The 21,159-nt window shown below is 33.7% G+C and overlaps 1 protein-coding gene across 1 annotated transcript; it reads left to right on the top strand.

Moving 5' to 3' along the window:
• The first annotated feature begins 11,739 nt into the window (after positions 1-11,739).
• On the top strand, positions 11,740-21,051 carry LOC139867692 (cytochrome P450 736A117-like). Its single transcript, XM_071856057.1, has 2 exons — positions 11,740-12,651; positions 20,449-21,051. The coding sequence occupies exons 1-2, from the start codon at positions 11,740-11,742 to the stop codon at positions 21,049-21,051; spliced, it is 1,515 nt and encodes a 504-aa protein (XP_071712158.1).
• Positions 21,052-21,159: the final 108 nt, after the last annotated feature.

The raw sequence follows: 21,159 nt of genomic DNA, 5'->3' as shown, positions 1-21,159 counted from the left end.
CTCTGTTTGAATGATTGGTGGTTCCGGAGGAAAAATTAATGGTTCAGGATCTATGAGTTGTCCCTGAATATTCTCCGGATCCTCAATTGTGAGGTCGGGTTCAAAAAATGGATTATCGAAAATTTGAACTGGAGTACTTGGTCGACTGGATGACGATTCTAAAGAAAAATCAACGGCGGTAATATTTGCTAGATGTCTTGATCTAGTTACAGGTGGTGAACGTACAAAAGGTCGTGAACGTCTTTCTCGGTGCATTCACTGAATATCCTATTAGTTTTTAAAAGGAAAGAAAAATTATATAAGTTATCCAATTAATAGACTTTTCTGATTTTGCCCACGTTTCGAATAGCCAAAAGATGCAGCAGAGGGGCAGGATTCGTTTGGTCTCAATATAATTGAGGACTGTTTGGCTCCAATAACCCGGTCCATGTACAAATCTAACTATTACTACGAACCAGAAAATTTTGATGTCTATCAATTTAACCACTTAAAATAAATTTTCGTAATTTTAAGAAATTTAGATAAGAAGTAGAGAAAATTCTAAGTCCTAAAAACTAGAATAGCGAGAAATAAGAAAGAAAAAGAGCGCGTCGAAAAAGAAAAGGGTTGAAAAATAAAAGGCGTCGAAAAATAAGAAATAATAAAAAAAATGACTTATAGAACTTAAAAACACTCGACTAACCCAACCTTATTACTATCACTAACTTAAAATTATAATCGCAAATTGAGATTACTAATTTGAGTGATAATTGATACATAGGTAAAAGGCGTCGAAAAATAAAAATAAGAAAGTAGCGCGTTGAAACTTAAAAAGGCACTAAAAACTAAAAATTAAAAGTTGCATATAAAAATATTAAAGCTTACAAGTAAAACTATATCCCAAATGGCAATATCTTAAAAAGGAACTAAAACTTAAAAAGGCGTCGCAAAATTCTAAAGCACCTAAATCTTAGTCTAAAGAAAAAGCACTTAAGGGATTTTACGGCAAAGCCTAAAAATCTAAAAATAAAAATAACTATGGCAAAAACTATATTTAAAACTAATTATGAGCGAAAAATACAAATATTATGCTAAAACAAATAAAAAGGGACAAAATATAAAAATATACTAAAAGTTGTAAAAAGTACAATTTTTATAAAAATATTATTTTTATATTATTTATTTTATAAAACTATTAATTTTATAAACTAATTACACTAATTTAACTAAAAATACAAAATAAAAATAAAAACTAAATTATATAATAAAAATACCCTAATTAGGGTTTAATTTAAATAATAATAATAAAAACCCGTAATAAATGCAGGATTAGAGTTCTGTGTAACCCGTGTCAGACGGCTCTGCGAGTCGCGGTGTTTCCAGTTAAAAACCCCCGCAAGTCGCGGGATTTGTATTTTCAAACGTGTACCAGGCTAAAATCGTTCGGTTTCTGTTTTTTATTTATATTTTTATATATATAATTTTTTTTTCAGTTTTTAATTTAATTAAAATATTTATATAATTTAAATAAAACTTATCTTTAAAAACTAAGATAGAAATAAAATACTTTATAACAATCTAAAAAAAATAGATTTATATATATTTATATTTTTTTGGGTTTTTTAAAAATTTTTTATATTTTAAATAAACACAAAATATTTAAATAAAACTTATATTTTTTATAAAATAAAAATAAAGAAACTTTATAAAACTTAAATATTTAACAAACTCTTAAAAATATTTATATTTTTGTTTTTCTTTTTATATTTTTGAATATTTAAACGTATTTTTACAAAAGCGTATTTTTTTATATTAGTAAACTAAAAATAATTTTTTTTTTATATTTATATTAGCGTTGCGCTTCCGGCTTTTAAGCTAGATTGTCCCCGGCAGCGGCGCCAAAAATACTTGATGTTAAAGCTAAGGGGTATAAAATACTATTAAATTTTACAAGGAAATACTATTAAATACGATACAATTTTACACAAGATATTTATTTATTTATTGAATGGATATACTTAAACCATGCTACAACACTTATAGGAAGTGTACCTAATCGTACAGTAGTGTAGTTTTTAGTAAGTCTGGTTCGTTCCACAGGAAAAAAAATCTTTAAACAAAGCTTAACGCTATATTAGTTTTATTTTATAAAAATACAAATATATATATAAGTAATATTATTATTATAAAGGGGGATTTTTACCGTTTAATGACCGGTTTGTCGATTTTAAAAACTTTAGTCGTAGTTAAAACCTGATGTAAAATAATAAAAATAAATATAACTTAATTTAAAGCGTAAAGTAAATAACAATAATGAAATTGCGATAAATAAAAGTGCGATAAAATAAAATTGCGATAATTAAAAAGTACGATAATTAAAAGTGCAATTAAATACAATAACAATAAATAAAAGTGCGATAATTAGAAGTGCAATTAAATATAAAATAAAGGAAATTAAATATGAAATAAAATAATTATGCTTATTTAAACTTCCGTAATCATGATGTTTGACGTGTTGATTTTAGTTTTATGCCCAAGGGTTAATTGTCCTTTGTCCTGGATTATTTAATATGTCCGTCTGGTTTTTGTCCATAACAGTCCATCAGTCATAAATATAAAGTGCGAGTATCCTCGTCAAATTATCCTTATACCCGAAGTTAAATATTCCAACTAATTGGGGACTTAAACTGTAATAAGATTTTAATACTTTATTTAATAATTACACCAGGTTATCGACTGCGTGTAACCCAAAGTTTTAATACTTTGTTAACAATTATGTCAAGTGTCCTTGTACATAATTTCACCCCTGTTTTAATAATTCTAGTGACTATTAATCCATTCCCGTGTCCGGTTAAATGAACGATTATTCGTACATATAAATATCCCGCCCATCGTGTCCGATTGAGTGTATATGGTTATTTATAGGGACGTCCAATTGTAAATCTTTATATTAAAATTAACAAACTATCATTTAGTTAAACAAATATAAAGCCCATTAATAGCCCATAGTCTAATTTCCACAAGTGTCGTTCTTTTGTCCAAACCCCAATTATGGTATAAAGCCCAATTACCCAATTTTAGTAATTAGCCCAACATCATGATTACTTCATTTTAAATAAGCATAATAATAACTTAGCTACGAGACATTAAATTAAAAAGGTTGAACATAACTTACAATGATTAAAAATAGCGTAGCGTTACACGGACAGAATTTCGACTTACACCCCTACAACATTCGCTAACATACCCTTATTATTAGGATTAAAATTAAAATTAAAATTAAAATTAAAATATAAATATAAATATTTACGTATAGATATAGAGAGGATGGATATATGATATATAAAAATGATCAGAATTCGTTGGGTTTTATAGGGATTTGAGTCCAGGGAATCTCCGCGACTCGCGGCCCTTTCCTTCTTCAAACTCCGCGAGTCGCGGAGTTTGTTTTTACAGCTCACCAAGCCTTGGCTCCTAGCTTGTCGACGGATTATATAAATAAATATAATATATAAATAATTTTAGTAATTATTTAAATATTATATTATATTTATGTGCATAGTTGACTTGTAATTTTTAGTCCGTTGCGTCGAGCGTTGAGAGTTGACTCTGGTCCCGGTTCTGGATTTTCGAACGTCCTTGCGTACAATTTAATATCTTATACTTTGCGTTTTGAATCTTGTACTCTTGTAATTTTGAGACGTTTCTTATCAATAATTGGAACCTCTTTGATTGTATTTTGTACTTTTAAGCTTTTTGGTCGTTTGCGTCTTCAATTCGTCGAATCTGTCTTTTGTCTTCACCTTTTATTATTTAAACGAATATCACTTGTAAATAGGACAATTGTAACTAAAAGCTTGTCTTTCTTGAGGAATAATGCTATGAAATATATGTTCGTTTTTAGCATTATCAGTGAGTTCTTTTGTTTATCATAATCATTCATTTTTATCATTTTAATAGACTACAAGAATTTCATTTCCAGTTCTCATAAATATACGTCCCATGCATAGAGACAAAAATCATTCATATGGTGAACACCTGGTAACCGACATTAACAAGATGCATATAAGAATATCCCCTATCATTTCGGGAAATCCTTCGGACATGATATAAACAACATCGAAGTAATAAAGCATCTGGTACTTTGGATGGGGTTCGTTAGGCCCAATAGATCTATCTTTAGGATTCGCGTCAATTAGTAGATCGGTTTACTAATTCTTAGGCTACCAAGCAAAAGGGGCATATTCGGCTTCGATCATTCACCCATATAATATAGTTTCATTTACTTGTGTCTATTTCGTAAAACATTTATAAAAATTGCGCATGTATTCTCAGCCCAAAAATATAAAGGGTAAAAAGGCAAATGAAACTCACCATACTGTATTTTATAGTAAAAATACATATAACAACATTGAACAAGTATAAGGTTGGCCTCGGATTCACGAACCTATATCATTTATATATATATATATATATATATATATATATATATATATATATATATATATATATATATATATATATATATATATATATATATATATATATATTAACACATATAATAGAAATCAGATAAATTCATATATTATATCCTAAATTATATATCTTATATATTTAATTTGTACACATTTAAAATAGTTAATATTTATATAGTTTAATATTATATTAATAATTTGTTATATGTAAATATTTATATAAATAATCTTTATATATATAATTATATATAATATTATTGTAGTTGGAATATATATATAGCTTATATAGAAAATATTTATTTGTTATAATAATATTGTTAATGTAAAAATAATAATAATAATAATAATAATAATAATAATAATAATAATAATAATAATAATAATAATAATAATAATAATAATAATAATAATAATAATAATAATAATAATAAAATCTTAGAATACAACCTTTGAAGAAACAAGTTTCTAAAAATAAAACGCCACTGCCCGGACTCGAACCCGAGACCTCTCTGTTAAACTCAAACACTCCTTACCACTGATCCCTTAATGTTTTTCTGAAATTTTACCCGTAATAAACTATATAATCTATCTCTATCTGTTTCCTTTTTTCTTCTTTAGTTATCATCATCATTTTCATGTATCTCATATCATTTTCTGTTACACCATCATCATCTTTATCTAATTTATCTTGCCATCATCATTAACATATCATCATCATAAACATACCTCTATATCGTTTGTCATATATCTCACTTGGGTTTCGGTCCAAGCAACAAATCGAACTATTAGGCCAAAAACTCCAAACTCTAACAAACCCAAACGAATAAGTCTGTTCTTGTTATTGGCCAGGTCCGATTTATAAGTGAGCCCAACAAGTTATATGTTTGGATTTATAGGATTCGATCGGAGAGAAAAAAGAAAGCAAGTTGTAAAGGACCCACGACCCCTCTAATCATTCTGCTTTTTAAACCCTCATCATTATTATTAAATCATTATCATTACCCATTGTCTCTTCGGTATAAACCCATCGAGCCCCAACCGTAATTCTCTTGAAATTGGTACATCTCTCCTTCTCTTCATCATGTAATATTAAAAGAAACAATATGATATGCGATTGTTATCCCCACTATCGGCCACTAGTAGGTATCAAGCTCCTCATGCACTCATTTGTCTTGGGGATTGATAAAGTTTTTCATATTAATATTCAATACTTTTAAGTTGGCAAATATTAATCTGTGAATATATATTTGACTCATCCTCATTATTCTTCAACAATTCTTCATAACGTTTATTATCCACACCGATCCTTCTTCTTTGTCATTTGATCATAACAGTATTAGTAGCAGTATAGCAGAAATAATTAGAGTGTTGCAGACAGGAAGATTGTACAGCAAAGAATGGTAGCGAGAACTTGTGATTCGAACAAAATATAACCGGGTGTAGATGTAGTAGTGACACAAGAATGATGGTGTTTGTTGTTGTATTTAGCTGATGGTGGATCGTGGCTCGATTGAAACAGTAGAAAAATGACACAGTAGCAGCTGTAGAGGAACAACAGAGTGACGGTTCTAAATGGAATTTTCGTATGAAAATAGAAGGAGACGTGTACAGTAGCAGTAGCACTCATCAATGATGACAAAGGTGGCGTTTGAAATAAAATGAAAGGGGTGTAATGGGTCTGTTTAAAGTTTTAAGGTTGATGGTGGTTTCGGTTTTGGAGTTGAAGTGTGAAGACTTGAGAGGTGGATGATAGTTGTAAGCGTTTTTCATTTACGTCACTCTGTAAGTTTAAACTCATGTGTCTCTTTATCCTATATTCTTATGTGTATAAATATAGATATAGAATAATAATAGGGATTGACATGTAATGATCAGGTAATCAAGAACAGAAGACAATGAAGTTGATTGCTAACAGAAATTGTCACCATGCCAGTAATCAATGATCTTGTAGTACAGAAAGAATAAAGTTTGAAAGAGATGTGTAACAAATTGGATTCGTAAATATCTGTTGATATGATTGTATGGATAACTATCTCATTTGTTTTATAGCAATTTAGATCAATACAGCTTATTCCCTCTGGTATGAAAAAAAATAAAAACAAATGGAAAGTTGAATACGATCCTCAACAGAATTTGTTTGTAGTGTAAAGTTGAGATCGTGATTGGTAACAAATTAGACAGAAACAAAAGAATAGAATAGTTCGATCAAGACTTTAAACAAAAAGTTGATTCTATATGATCTTATTTATAATTAATGTTAATATTAAGAAGTTGTAAATATAATTAAATATATTAATAATATTAAAAAAAATAATACTGATAATAGAAAATAATAATAATAATAATAATAATAATAATAATAATAATAATAATAATAATAATAATAATAATAATAATAATAATAATAATAATAATATTAATCAAAATAATAATATAATAATAATGAATATAATATCACTAATAATAATATTAATGATAATAAATAATAATAAATAAAAAAATAATGATCATATTATTAATGATATTAATAAAAATACTGATTTTTAATGATAGTACTTAGTAATAATATTAGTAATCACAAGTTACATGTTTCATTTTTCATATCTGTCTAATATATACTATAATAATATTAATAATACAAATGATAATACTGATATTAATATTAATATTAATTCTAATAATGAGAGTAATACTAATAATGTTGATACAGCAAATTAAGCTTATCAAATCTCATATTTTTATTTTATGTAATAAATTAATAATATTAATAATGCTGGTATCAGTACTAATAATGAAAGTAATATTCATTAATATAAGAACTATATTATCACTTGTAATTATATTTAATATATTAATAATATATCCTGCATATTTTATATTTATACATTTTATATATATTATAATTTACATACAATATTAGTTATGTATAGAAATTATATTTATATATAAATATTCATTTTAATAGTAACTTAGTTATTATTTTACATTTTAAATTCTAATGATTACATTTTATTATTTCCAATTATTATATATATACTTACATTTATATATATATATATATATATATATATATATATATATATATATATACACACACACACACATATATTTACAATAATTGTTCGTGAATCGTCGGAAATAGTCAAAGGTAATTTGTATACATGAATGCAGTTCAAAATTTTTGAGACTCAACCTAACAGACTTTGCTTATTTTGCCAAACCATATAAAGTTTAAGTTTAAATTTGGTCAAAAATTTCCGGGTCGTCACAATTTTACTAATGAAGGGTATGAGGATCTGGTTCTGTTCATGCGAAATCACCCTTTGAAGGATGCTTTCTTCAAAACTACAATCATGTTTCCAGAGATGTTAGGAGAATTTTGGTACACTTGCGTTGGGAACAGAGAAGCTAGGACTATTTCTGGTACTTACAAGGATGGTAACAATTCTTTAACTCTTACTGAAAATCATTTAAGAATTGCTTTAAATCTTCCTGTTCAAGATAACTTTGTCAGAACTGTGTCAAGGTCTGCTGTGAGATCCTGTTTTCCTATGGTTGGTCAACCTTTAACTGATTCATCTGTTAAAATCAGTATGTTTTCTCCAAGGTGGATGTTTTTGTTGTCGAATATCACTAGAAGTTTGAGTTTCAAGTGTGGTAGTTTGACTGAAGTCAATGATTTTGAGGCACATCTGTTTCATGCTATAGTCACATGGAGGAATATTGATTTTGCACGTTTATACTTCAATGAACTCTTGGTTCTCACTGAAAAAACTCCAAGAGATCATAATGTGCCTTTTATCAGAATCTTAAGTCTTATGTTTGAGCAAGCTATGACTCCTGTTTTGTATGATGGGCTTAGAGTATTTGGTGTGTATGAGTATACATATATGCCAGAATGTAGTGTCAGAATGTTTCACAGCCACATTGTGAATGATCAAGAGGTTGCTCTTACTCCTGCTATGATGCATTGGGTCAATCTTGGCCGTGCAGACCAACCTACAGATTCTGAGCAATCAGAGTCTGCAGAGGCATCTTCTTCAGAGTCTGTGCAATCAAGGTCTGAAGCAGATCACAACAATGGTCAACAACAATCTTTAGAATCTGAGCAATCAGATTCTACCCTCACACAATCTCCACCCCATGTTGTTTCACAAACAGAGCAGGCTGAGGACATGAATGAGAAAATCCCACCTCATTCTAACCCATCTTCACCCACTGCTACTGAGCAAATTTCCTACTCAACCCACCTTATGAACTCACCAGTTCATATAGAGAATACCACCATAATTGAAACCTTAGATGATACAGCACTTGTGGATTTACCTCTAAAATTCACTAGGCAAAGTGCTTCTAGTACTACTCCATCACCTCTGCTAGAGGTTGGTGAGAGGAGTGCTTTGACCCAATCTAAACCTGGTAGAATAGTTAACTTGGATACCCACATTACAGTCACTGAAGAAACCCACTCTGTTGACTTACATGAAGAAGTCCCCATCCTGGACTCCAATAACCAAATCCAAAAACCAGCTGCAATGGCCAAGCCAACTTTTACCCCAGACTTAAGTCTACCACTACCCACCCAAAATGTTCCATCCTTACACATTCTTGCACAGGCTGCCAATATCACACTCATGTCACAGGGTGAGATACAGGTCTCAAAACCTTCTATGTCCAAAATCATGTAACACCCCAGCTTAACATGACCACAATATTGTCCGCTTTGCCCGCAGGCGCACGGCTTTTTCTTGGCGACCACACACGAGAAGCACTTTCCCAGGAGGTCACCCATCCTGGTAGTGCTCTCGCCCGAGCACGCTTAACCACAACGTACTCGCACTTCTACTCAGCCTGTGATCCCAAAACGCGTTGTGTCATTTAAGCGTGAGTATTACTTTATAATCCCATGATCACTCATGTTCGTGGGCGATGTGGGATTTGCCTAGGGTGTTACATTCACCCCCCCTTAGGGACTCATCGTCCTCGATGAGGTTTGCCCCACCACCCCCAACGGCACATGAGTTGCTCTGATACCATTCTGTAACACCCCAGCTTAACATGACCACAATATTGTCCGCTTTGCCCGCAGGCGCACGGCTTTTTCTTGGCGACCACACACGAGAAGCACTTTCCCAGGAGGTCACCCATCCTGGTAGTGCTCTCGCCCGAGCACGCTTAACCACAACGTACTCGCACTTCTACTCAGCCTGTGATCCCAAAACGCGTTGTGTCATTTAAGCGTGAGTATTACCTTATAATCCCATGATCACTCATGTTCGTGGGCGATGTGGGATTTGCCTAGGGTGTTACAAATCAGTTTTCTTTACAACAGGAAGGCTGTGAGGACATCACAACTATACCCTCATCCATTGGCACTACTTCTCAGACTGAGGCACAAGTCACCATGGTTGGCCTCCATCAGGCTTTGACCAAGTTGACTAAGGAGTTTGATGACAAGCTTTCTGTTGTGCAGTCTAAGATTAATAATCTTAACTTTAATAATAATTTTGTTTCTAAAGATGAGTTGATGGAGGTAAGGAGGTTGGTTGGGGATATGCAGGGGTTGACTGGTTCAAGTGGTTCAGGGTCTGTAACAAAGATTAATCAAAGGTTGACAGAACTAGAGAAAAGAATGGCTGGTGTTGATGAAATCAAAGAATGTTTTACTGGGTTTGCATCTGATATTATTTCTCTCAAGGCTGAACAGGCTGAAATTTGGAAGTTCTATCTACTCTTCCTTTGGATGATGTCAAAAAGGGGGAGAAAAGAAAGAGATCAAATGATGCAGGTATTGCAGATGCAGGTATTGCAGGTATTGAGGGGGAGCACTCCAACGTTGACATTGAGGGGGAGGGTATTACTGTCAAGGGAGCTGGTAATAATCAGGGGAGGTCTAGTGGTGTTTTGGTTGCTGCTACACAAAGAGCAGATGGTGATCTTAGGGCTCAGATGAACAAGAGGTTCAGATTCAGAAGATATGATGGTGATGTTGTGAAAGTTGAGGTTGAAAAGTCTGAATTTGAAGGAGTGATTCTCTTGCTAACAATGACTCATATGCCAGACAGAAGATTGAGGGTGAAAATAAATCAAATAGTTCGATTGGGTTTTTGTGAATGGAGAAGCATAGCTGTTTGTATTAGGGAGTATGCAGGGGATCAAGTTGTTGTGAATAAAGTGTTAAAGAGAGTGTGCATGTTGGTTCACTTGGTGTTTGAAGAAGGGTTCATCAGTACTAAAGATTATGAGGTATTTTGTGAAACTTTTAATCTGGAAATGAAAGAGAGAAGAGTTAAGGGACATATTGAAAGATATGTTATTCCTGAGCATATGAAGTTTGTTGATAATAAGTATGTTGAATACTTGGATGGCTTGATGATTAAAACTACTGGAAATCAAAAGATGTTGATTAGATGTGATCAGTTTGAAGAGGCATGCATTGATATATTGATTAATCTATTGTCCAGGTGTGAAACAGAGCAAACATCTCCTTTCAGGTGCAATTGTTGAAACACTTGTATAGCAAGTTGAACATGTTGAAGAAAATTTATCATATGAAGAGCAAGTGTAAGCTTATTGAAAAGGAATATGCTAAGGTGGTTAATTAGGTGAACAGGTTGTTTTGACATCATCAGATAGGGGGTGATTGTTGAAAAAAGTAGAATTAATAATCTGATGAGTCAAAAGTATTTTGCAGATTTTAGAGTCTGGAGATTTAGAGTCTGAAGTTGCAGACTCTGGAAAATACTAAAGTCAACGTTGAAGATTTCTTGAAGCCTAAGCTAAAGAATATTCTGAAGATATGTTTGAAGATTAAGAAGATATGTTTTGAAGATTTGATTTTATCTCCAGAAGTTGACTTTCTAATTAATAGCAAATTAGTTTGGTTTTTAGTTTATCTTTTCTATATTTATAGCTAAGTGATTTTGGAAACCAAATTTTCAGATTTGGTTTTTTATCTGTATAAATAGGGACGTATGTTTCATTTGTAACTTGTACTTTGACACGATCAATTATCTATTTCTTATTCTATTCATCGTTTTCTCTCATTTTCTGCACTATAATTCTTATTTATTGTATAAAGTAAGAGTATGGTGTTCATACTCATGTTACTGTGAACTAATAGTTAGCACCCTATAGTCAAATTTGTATGTGCAGGATTAAACAATCATTTACTTAAAATATCTTATATATTTTTTTAATATTTCACTGTAACACCTTTTCTTCTATAAATAGACCTGACAGTAATACATAGAAGTCGCATAATCCAGTCCATTTCTTCATTAAAATGTCAAGTTTCAGTCAAGAAAATGCAATGGCTCTTTTTGTGTATGCTTCACGTTTGTTGATCCTAGTATTTTTTCTCTTAAAAATCTACAACTTTATTAGACCTTCCACCAAGAAAAACCTTCCACCATCACCACCAAAACTGCCAATAATCGGCAACCTTCACCAAATTGGCCCACTTCTTCACCGTTCCCTCCATGCTTTAGCCCAAAACTACGGTGGTCCGGTCATGCTGATCCACTTGGGCTCTGTCCGAACCCTAGTGGTGTCATCCGCTGACGCAGCACGTGAAATAATGAAATCAAAAGATCTAATCTTTGCTAATAGACCAGAACTAAAAATGTGGAGGAAACTTTTATACGATCTTAAAGAAGTGTCGGTGGCGCCTTATGGCGAATATTGGAGACAAGTAAAGAGCATTATGGTTGTCCATCTTTTAAGTAACAAAATGGTGGAATCAAGTGGTGAAGTAAGAGATGAAGAGATTGATAGCGCGGTCGAAAATATAAAGAAATCTAGTAATGGAGTGGTTGACTTGAGTGATTTGTTTGTGACACTTACAAATGATGTGATATGTAGGGTTACTTTTGGTAGAAAATATAATGAAGGGGAAAGTGGTAGTAATTTTAAGAAGATGTTAAGGGAGTTTTTTGAGTTGTTGGGTGGTCTTAATTTGGAGGATTTGGTTCCAAGGCTTGCGTGGGTGGATCGATTGAGAGGGTTGAATGATAAAATCGATCGAGTGGCAAGCGAGATTGATGAGTTCTTGGAGGGTAAGGTGGAGGAGCGGATGATGGGTCGCGGTTGTTGTGGTAGTGGTCGGGAAGATTTCATCGATATATTGCTTAAGATCCAAAAGGATGATAGCATTGGTGTGACTCTTGATAGAGTTGCCATTAAAGCACTCCTCTTGGTAACTTTCTTTACTTATTCATATCTACTATCTTGGCATATATTTGCTCTTAGAAGAACAACACAATCAACACAAATATATAAATGCTTTTAGTTTGCCCAAAACAAATTAAAACCTCATGAATGTTAGATCAGTGTAATAATGTTAAGTAAATGACCAAAGGGTTATTGGCTTTAGTTAGGCGCAGAGCACCGTAGGCAATGGCGGAATTAGAGTAGGACAGGAGCGCCTCCTCCCAATGGATTTGTAATTTTTAAGCTTAAAATTTTGGATTTTTTATTTTATTTTGCCTCAAACCCAAAAGCCTTCATCTTTTTCATTTTCGGACTCTTTTCTTTGAAGAAAAAAGTTAGTATTTTGTCCAAAAAACTTCATATTTTGACACCAACCAAAAAGTTCATGACCCAAAAGGGTGTATTTTTCCCAAAAGCATCCATATCTTGGCCCAAACCCAAAAGCCTATGACCCAGTTGTATATTCATGGAAGAATGGAAGAAAAAAAATTGCAGTGAATGTGAACGTTTTAAAAAAAAATCGCCCCCGATTGAAATAAATTCCAGTTTTCGTCAGGGTAGGACAACCGGAGTTAGCAGCCCCTCACAAATTATTTATTTTTGTAGTTTTACGTGAGTTTAGTGTAATTATTTATAAAGTTACACTAGACTCCTCTCAAACATTTATTCTTGCCAAGATCTAAAATATTTTTGGATTCGCTGCATGATTTAGCAGTATTGAGGTGCATCTCTGGTCTAAAATTGTGGATTCAAGTTCAAAAGGGTGCTAATATAATATTGGTGAATATTTTTTTTGTTAAGGTGTGTGAGTTCTTTCTTTTTTCTAAAAGAACCGGAATTAATAATGTGTTTAATAAAATTAAATGATTTAATACTGGATGGTTCATAATTTGGATGATTTAAAGGTTTCAAATGAAGTTGCTTCTGAATAACAATAATCTATTTGATAATAATTTTGAACGAATAACGTAGAATTTTTTTTTTTTAAACGGCAATGAATAACTTTATTGATAGAATAAAAAAGGACCTAGCAAGGAACTAGGACCAAAACAAACAAGAAACGTAAAACAAATTACATGGGCTTAATAAGCCAATCATTCCAACCAATATAAACCTTGCCTCTAAACCGACACCAAAAGTACGAACATTCACGAATGAAATCGAAAAGGTCGGTCTTCTTTAACTCTTGATTAGCAAAAACCACACCATTCCTATGTCTCCAAAGAGCCCAAACTGTAGAGATAATGATAACATACAAACGATTTTTTTTATTCCATGAAGTATTCCAATTCAAAAACCAAGTCTTGAACATATATCATGAGTCGAAGTGTGGAATATTTATATCCAACCATAATCTGAATAAAAATTACCCCGTACAAAATAGTTGTTTAATAAGTGTTTTTGATATAATTTAAAAATAATATTACATAAAACCTAGGTGTTTAATCGTTAAGGGAGAATTTTAGTCCTGAATGGTTCAGTTGAACCATTCAGTACCATCTGTCATTCAGAGATAAGAAACAATTAAGTGATGAACCATTCAATTAAGAGGTAAATAAACGCACCCAAAGTCAATGAATCTTGTCCCGTATCTACTTGATCCATTATTTTGTTTCGTCATATTTGTTTTGTTGAAAGTCGATTGATTGGTATGGGTTACTTTGAGTAGATCTTTGTCCCTCATTAGTTAAGAAAATGAAGCCTTGAGTTGAATATTGAATATACAGTAACATAATAAAACTCTAGACGTCATTACTCTATAAAATACAAGTAGCAAATAATTTGTTACGTATGAAGGAAGGATCTATGATTAATTCAAACTAACCATATCAAATAATAATGCTTTATCACTATAATATATAACAATTATTGTAACCTTCCCTAGTTGAACCCCTCCCTTTAAATTAAGTGTGACAGTTCGTTACATAGTTTAAACGTCATACATATACATATTGAACGTTACCAAATTCACAAACTAATTCAATATGTATTAGTAATCAATAACTGTATATTTGTCTTAATATGTCTTTCTTTTGTTGTAATTTAATAATTTTATAATAAAGAATTTAGCTAATGACAATCCTAACACTCTGTCACGAATATTTAAAAAGTAATGAATAACCACTATGTATGGCAACTTAATTAATGCATATTAATGAAAAGTCTTATGAACCTTGTTAACAAAATCTTTAATAAAAAAGGATAAAAAGTTGAGCAAGTGGAGTGATGATCATCACTTACCAAACCTTTTTTTTTTTTTTTTTTTTTTTTTTTTTTTTTTTTTTTTTATGATCACTTGGTTAACTATTAACTACTACGTAGTATATATAATTTAGATACTCTCAAAAAACACCATAACCTATTCCGATCAAACCACCACCTTATCAGTTTCATCCACCTTTTCGACCATCCTTTCCACCACCTTCTCCGGTCAGTTCTCTGGCCGAAGATGTTGTGATCCTTATGTCGAAGCCAAATGGCTCTTCGTTCTCAAAGTCGAGTAATAGTCGTGTTACTTCGTTTTTAATTTTCAATTTTTTGGACTCTTGGTCTCGTGATGATTGTCGGAGAGTATTCGAGAACTATGGGACTTTCAAAGACGTGTACTTTGCTCGGAAGAGGCTGTCGAGTGGCCAACGCTTTGGGTATGTCCGATTCGTTGACATTCCTGACATCGATTCTTTCTTGAAAGCTTTAAACAACATACAAGTCAACGGGAGATGGATTCGTGCTTATAAAGCTTTAGAAAGAGACGTAACTAATCGTGGAAGGAATAAAGTTCGTGTTGATAACCTGAGTGCTGAAAATAATGCCGATAATATTGATCGAGTTTCCAAATTGAATGTTAATGATTATGAAGAGTTCCCTCATGTTACTTGGAGTCGAGTCTCTGCAAAACCGCCAAACCCAATTAGCTGGGAAGGTAAAACATTCGTCGAATCTCTCGTTGGGGCTAACCATCACCCCAAAGAGTCTCAGCTCATCAAATCAAATCAAATCACATTGAGATAAGAGTCGGGGGTAAATGGATCGAAATTGATCTTTCGGAATCGGTGAGAAACCATAACCTTGTCTTTAGTTTCAACAAAGACCGGCTCTCATGGTCTCTGGTCGAAGTAAATAAATCCCGTGTCGAAGATGTCAACGGTGGAATTCAATCGGAGCCGGCCATAGACTCTAACTCGGGTAATATTAAATCATCATGTTTGGGTTCAGATACATCAAGTGAGCATATTGCAACAGCAGATACAGATGTAAATTGTGAAGATGATAAGAAAGAATTCCAACCTGATAATCCTTCTGTAAAAGTCGATAAGGTCGATGATGATGAGGTAGAAGATGGAGAGTTCATTCCGGTGGATTATCAGGCACCATTCGTCGAATCTACTACCTCGATTTCTTCAACGGATTTCAAATTAAAGGGTGATTCTTTACCCGATGTAATCCAATCTACGATATCTTCTGTTGCTGGTTCCAAAGCAGAAAGCATAATGGTCGAGGATAGTAAGGGCACGCGTGTTTTTCCAGATCCCTTGTCGAGTGAGATTCAAAACCAAAATGGGCCTATTCCTCATATTGGGCCAGAAACTTCCTGTGATCAATTTTTGGATAATCATGCCCCAAATGGGCTTGAACCGGGCTCAGTCCATCGTGACATGGGTGTACCTAGCCCTATTGAAAATGCTTGTGAAGACTTACTGGACGCCCCTCTCGATCCAGTATATTCTGCGGTAGCTCGTTTTCGTGTTAGAAGGAAAAAAGCCCCTCCTTTGATCAAAAGTCACTTTATTCGACATGTGTGGGGTAGGAGTTATATGAAGCATAACCGACGTCGAGATAATTTTCGATGGCACGATAGATATTTTATCGAGAATGTGATGAATAACACGGGGGTTAATATTGGCTGTTGCTCATGCTGCTCCTCTTGCGCGTCATCGGACTCCGGAACGTCATCGGACTCGGAATCTTAGTCTACTTAGTGTCGTGTCGTGTTTGCTCTAATGTCCTCGTGTTTATGTGCCTTGTTTAGTTTTCGAGCTTATGTTGTGTGGTTTCGTGTATTGGTTTGAGTGCGGTTCGTGCTTTGACTAGCCCCTTGCTAGTTTGTATCTCGTGTATTGGTTCTTTTTTATATAAAATTTTTACTTGCCTTTCAAAAAAAAAAAAAATTACTTATTTGTTTTTACGTTTGATTATAGTTTTCTCTTGCTTTTATCAAAAGAAGGGAGAAGACTTGGATAAACAATGACCTAAGAATAAAATAAAATGAATAACACCCATAAAAAAAAAAAACCGTAAAACTTTTTGCTTTTTAGGACCATTTTCAACTATGACGTCATTCTTCCTCATCATATACTCATCACACACCACTACCATGACATACTTCTTCTCCATCACACGATCTCACAAAATTAATTAAATAAGCTATATTACAACTCGATAAGGTATGAACAAAATAATGCACTTGATCCATCCTAAAATATGCTATTTGATGAAATAACTCATCACGAGGCTATGAGGGCAAAACGAGGGCTTGTAAATGTCATTGGCACCCTCGAGGATAAGGCAGAGGGTAGAGTGAGGGCATAGCCCGTAGGGAGTGGTATAGACCACAAAAAGGAATTTACACGTTTCTTGTTCTGGAGTTTGAGAGAAATAAAAAAATGACATTATATAACTAGTTTAGTCGTTAATCCAGATTGATGATTAAATAACAGGAAATACGAACAACGGTGCCATTATTATGGTCTCTTGATTAATTAATTCCCTATACTTGTAGGATTCGCACATGGATTTGTTCCTTAATGTCGCTAATAATGGTGTTTTAAAATGAACTAGTTCGGTCCGGCCCGCGCGATGCGGCGGGGTCTTTCGGCCCGCGTATTCATATTTAACGCAGTTTTATTTGCAGAAGGGAAAATGACCCATGTATTATGCGTCGTTGTTGGTGTCGTCGTCTTTAGTGTTTTTTAAAATCTGTTCGGTTCAAACGTAGTTAGTTTCTTTTTGTTGATAAAATTATTTCGAGCCTGATGGTGTTGGCGAAAAAATTTAAGCGGGGAGCAGGAAGATACGGGCTGTCGTTGTGTTTAGCGTTTTTTAAAAAGTGTCTGTTTCGAACGTAGTTAGTATCGTTTTGTTCATAAAATTATTTCGAGTCTGACGGTGCTGTCGGAAAAATTTTACTCGCGGCGAGCGGAAAGATACGGGCTGTCGTTGTGTTAGCGTTTTTTAAAAAGTGTCCGTTTCGAACGTAGTTAGTTTCGTTTTGTTCGCGAAAATATTTCGAGTTTAACGGAGTGTTCGGTGAAATTTAAATCGGAGCGAGGAGAAAGATACGGGCTGTCGAAGGGTTCGGGTGAACTTTTTATTTTAAGTTAGGGAATTGACAGTTTAACCTCCCGGAGTACAGGTTAGTTTTTGTAAGTGTGTAAAAGTTGGAGGGGGTGTTTTGCCTTTTTTGGTTTGGTTTTGGTTGATTGTCGTGTAATATGGTGGGGGTGGCCAAAACTACCACAAACCCCAAGTTTCGTTTTGTTCGTGAAAATATTTCGAGTTTAACGGAGTGTTTGGTCAAATTTAAATCGGAGCGAGGAGAAAGATACGGGCTGTCGAAGGGTTCGACTGAACTTTTTATTTTAAGTTAGGGAATTGACAGTTTAACCCCCCGGAGTACAGGTTAGTTTTTGTAAGTGTGTAAAAGTTGGAGGGGGTGTTTTGCCTTTTTTGGGTTTGGTTTTGGTTGATTGTCGTTTAATATAGATTATCACTTAAATACCCATTTTTTCTACCTTTTTTGACTCAGAACCCACAACAAAAAAAAGTTGACAATTTGCCCGCGCAAGATGCCTCTTTGCGACCTTGCTCCCCGGTGGACGCAAGGACGCAAGGTACCCCTTGTGACCTTGCTCCTCGGGGACGCAAGGACGCAAGGTGCCTCTTGCTCCCGCCTGCATGTCATAGTTAAAGTTTTCTTTTAGACATTTCATCAAACACCTTGCGTGCGCCTTACATTTGGTATTTTTCTTGATTATCTTTCATGGTAAACTATTTAATTGGCTGGCTTTAAAGTGCTTGTTTATGTTGAGACCTTTAATTTAATTGTATGATTATTTCTTGATCGTTTATATATGAAGAAAATATCCGAGCTACTGATTTAAAGGACTTGACGGTAATAAATCCTTTATTGTAATGTTTATTTTTTGATTTTTTTATTGTATTTATGTAATTTGATAAATTTTTATATTGATTTATTTATTGGGTAGGAAATGTTTATTTGGATCATGCTGGTGCAACTTTGATGAATGATGCACATAAGGTGTTTGATGAAATGCCTCAAAGAAAACATTGATTATGACATGCAGGCGGGAGCAAGAGGCACCTTGCGTCCTTGCGTCCCCGGGGAGCAAGGTCGCAAGAGACACCTTGCGTCCTTGCGTCCCCGGGGAGCAAGGTCGCAAGAAGCACCTTGCGTCCTTGCGTCCACCGGGGAGCAAGGTCGCAAAGAGACACGTTGCGTCCTTGCGCCTTGCGCGGGCAAATTGTCAAAAAAATATTTTTATGGGTTCTAAGTCAAAAAAGGTAGAAAAAATGGGCATTTATGTGATAATCCCCGTTTAATATGGTGGGGGTGGCTAAAACTACCAAAAACCCCACCACAATTAGCGTATATGTATAATATAATATAATATAATTAATAAAATATTAATAGCAAAGGTAGCAAATATTATTGGCATAATACTATGTTTAATAATAAATGTCAATTTTTCTATCGTCCCCGAAAGACGTTATGCTATCGCCACCTAAAAATAGTATGATGCCGACATTGAAAGCGATTGGTCGTTACCTTTTTTTTGAACATCAGTTTGGGATCACCTAGGAGAACTAAACCACCCACGCGTTCATCTCCTGTAGTTGCATAACCCGCCCCCAACTACTGCACTGGAGGAAACTCGGACCAATCCGAGGGCATGGCCCGTAAAACCTCCCCTCCCCGCTGCCCCCGTACTAAGTGAAAGGCGACTTGGGTGGATACTTCAGGTCAGGGATAACATTGAGTGCAATGTTGCAGCTCACCGGAGTCGAACTCCTGACCTCTCGCTAAGAGAGGCGGACCACTACCAGTTGAACTACAACACGTTTGATCGTTACATTTCTTAATCTCTTGTTCTTCACGTTCTATTGCCTGCAGTTTTTTACTTTTTCTTAAAAAATCTATCACTCTCCATCTTATTCTTCTTCTTATTTCTGCTGTTACTTCTTTTTTATGCGTCGCCACCATCCTAACATAGTTTGTCGTCATTTTCTTCTTCATGTGTCCCGTTGTGTGACAATTACTTAATATAATATAAATGAAATTGACTAATTGAGTCGAGTCGAGTCGAGTCGTTTACATCAACCTAATTTAAATTCATATTCTAATAAAATATGGGTTTGACAAATGTATGCCTGGTATAAGATAAGGATGATTTGTTACACTCAAAATTTTCATTTATAACTCAAATATCATTTATTATACTCGTTCATTTCCCTTCATGTAATTATATTTTTGATATGGATTAAAGTAAAAAAAGCATGGTAAATAGTAAGTTACTTAAATTTTCAATAAATTAATGTCACTTCTACAATTGAAAAAATAATTAGTTTCTAATTATGTACTTGAATCTTCATAACAACATTAATGCCCGAAGTAGTATGTTGCTAATTTAGTTTAAAAAAAAAAAAAAAAAAAAAAAAAATCTTGTATTTTATGATCAATACTAACATCTTTTGAACATCATAGGATGCATATACTGCTGGAACTGATACAACAGCAACAGTCTTAGAATGGACATTTACAGAGCTTTTGAAACATCCCAAAATCTTGAAAAAAGTTCAAGAAGAAGTAAGGATGGTAATGAAAGGCAAACAACACATAAACCAAACGGATGTTAACAAAATGACATACTTAAAAGCTGTCGTTAAAGAAAGTCTTCGTCTTCATCCTCCAATCCCGACCCTAGTTCCCCGAGTTGCCAACCAAGACGTTAAAGTCATGGGCTATGACGTCCCAAAAGGAACTCGTGTTATAATTAATGCATGGGCAATTGCAAGAGATCCTAAAGTGTGGGATGATCCAGATGAGTTTCAACCCGAGAGGTTCTTGGATTGTTCGATTGATTTCAAAGGGCAAGATTTTGATTTGATTCCGTTTGGTGCTGGACGAAGAGGGTGTCCTGGGATTGCGTTCGCAATGGCGACGGATGAAAACGTGTTGGCTAATCTTTTGCATAAGTTTGATTGGAAACTGCCTAATGAAGATGAAGATAGTCTAGATATGAATGAACAACCTGGTCTTACAGTTAGGAAAAAAGTTCCTCTTGTTGCTGTAGCCACACCATTTTAATGCGTATGTATGCTAAGGAAAAGTGTTTAAAATATGCATTAGTACATGTTTTAGAAGTTTAATAATAATGATAAACCATGTTTAAATGTGTTTATGGGTTTGTTATGT

This window comes from Rutidosis leptorrhynchoides, chromosome 9 (assembly GCF_046630445.1).
Source record: "Rutidosis leptorrhynchoides isolate AG116_Rl617_1_P2 chromosome 9, CSIRO_AGI_Rlap_v1, whole genome shotgun sequence".
Taxonomy (NCBI): Eukaryota; Viridiplantae; Streptophyta; class Magnoliopsida; order Asterales; family Asteraceae; genus Rutidosis; species Rutidosis leptorrhynchoides.
This window is presented reverse-complemented; position numbering and strand designations above follow the sequence as displayed.

Excerpts from the sequence above, each read along its gene's own strand:
- LOC139867692 (XM_071856057.1), top strand. The coding sequence starts at position 11,740 with ATGTCAAGTTTCAGTCAAGAAAATGCAATGGCTCTTTTTGTGTATGCT. Across the intron at positions 12,652-20,448 it reads CCATTAAAGCACTCCTCTTG|GATGCATATACTGCTGGAAC; the intron begins GTAACTTTCTTT and ends TGAACATCATAG.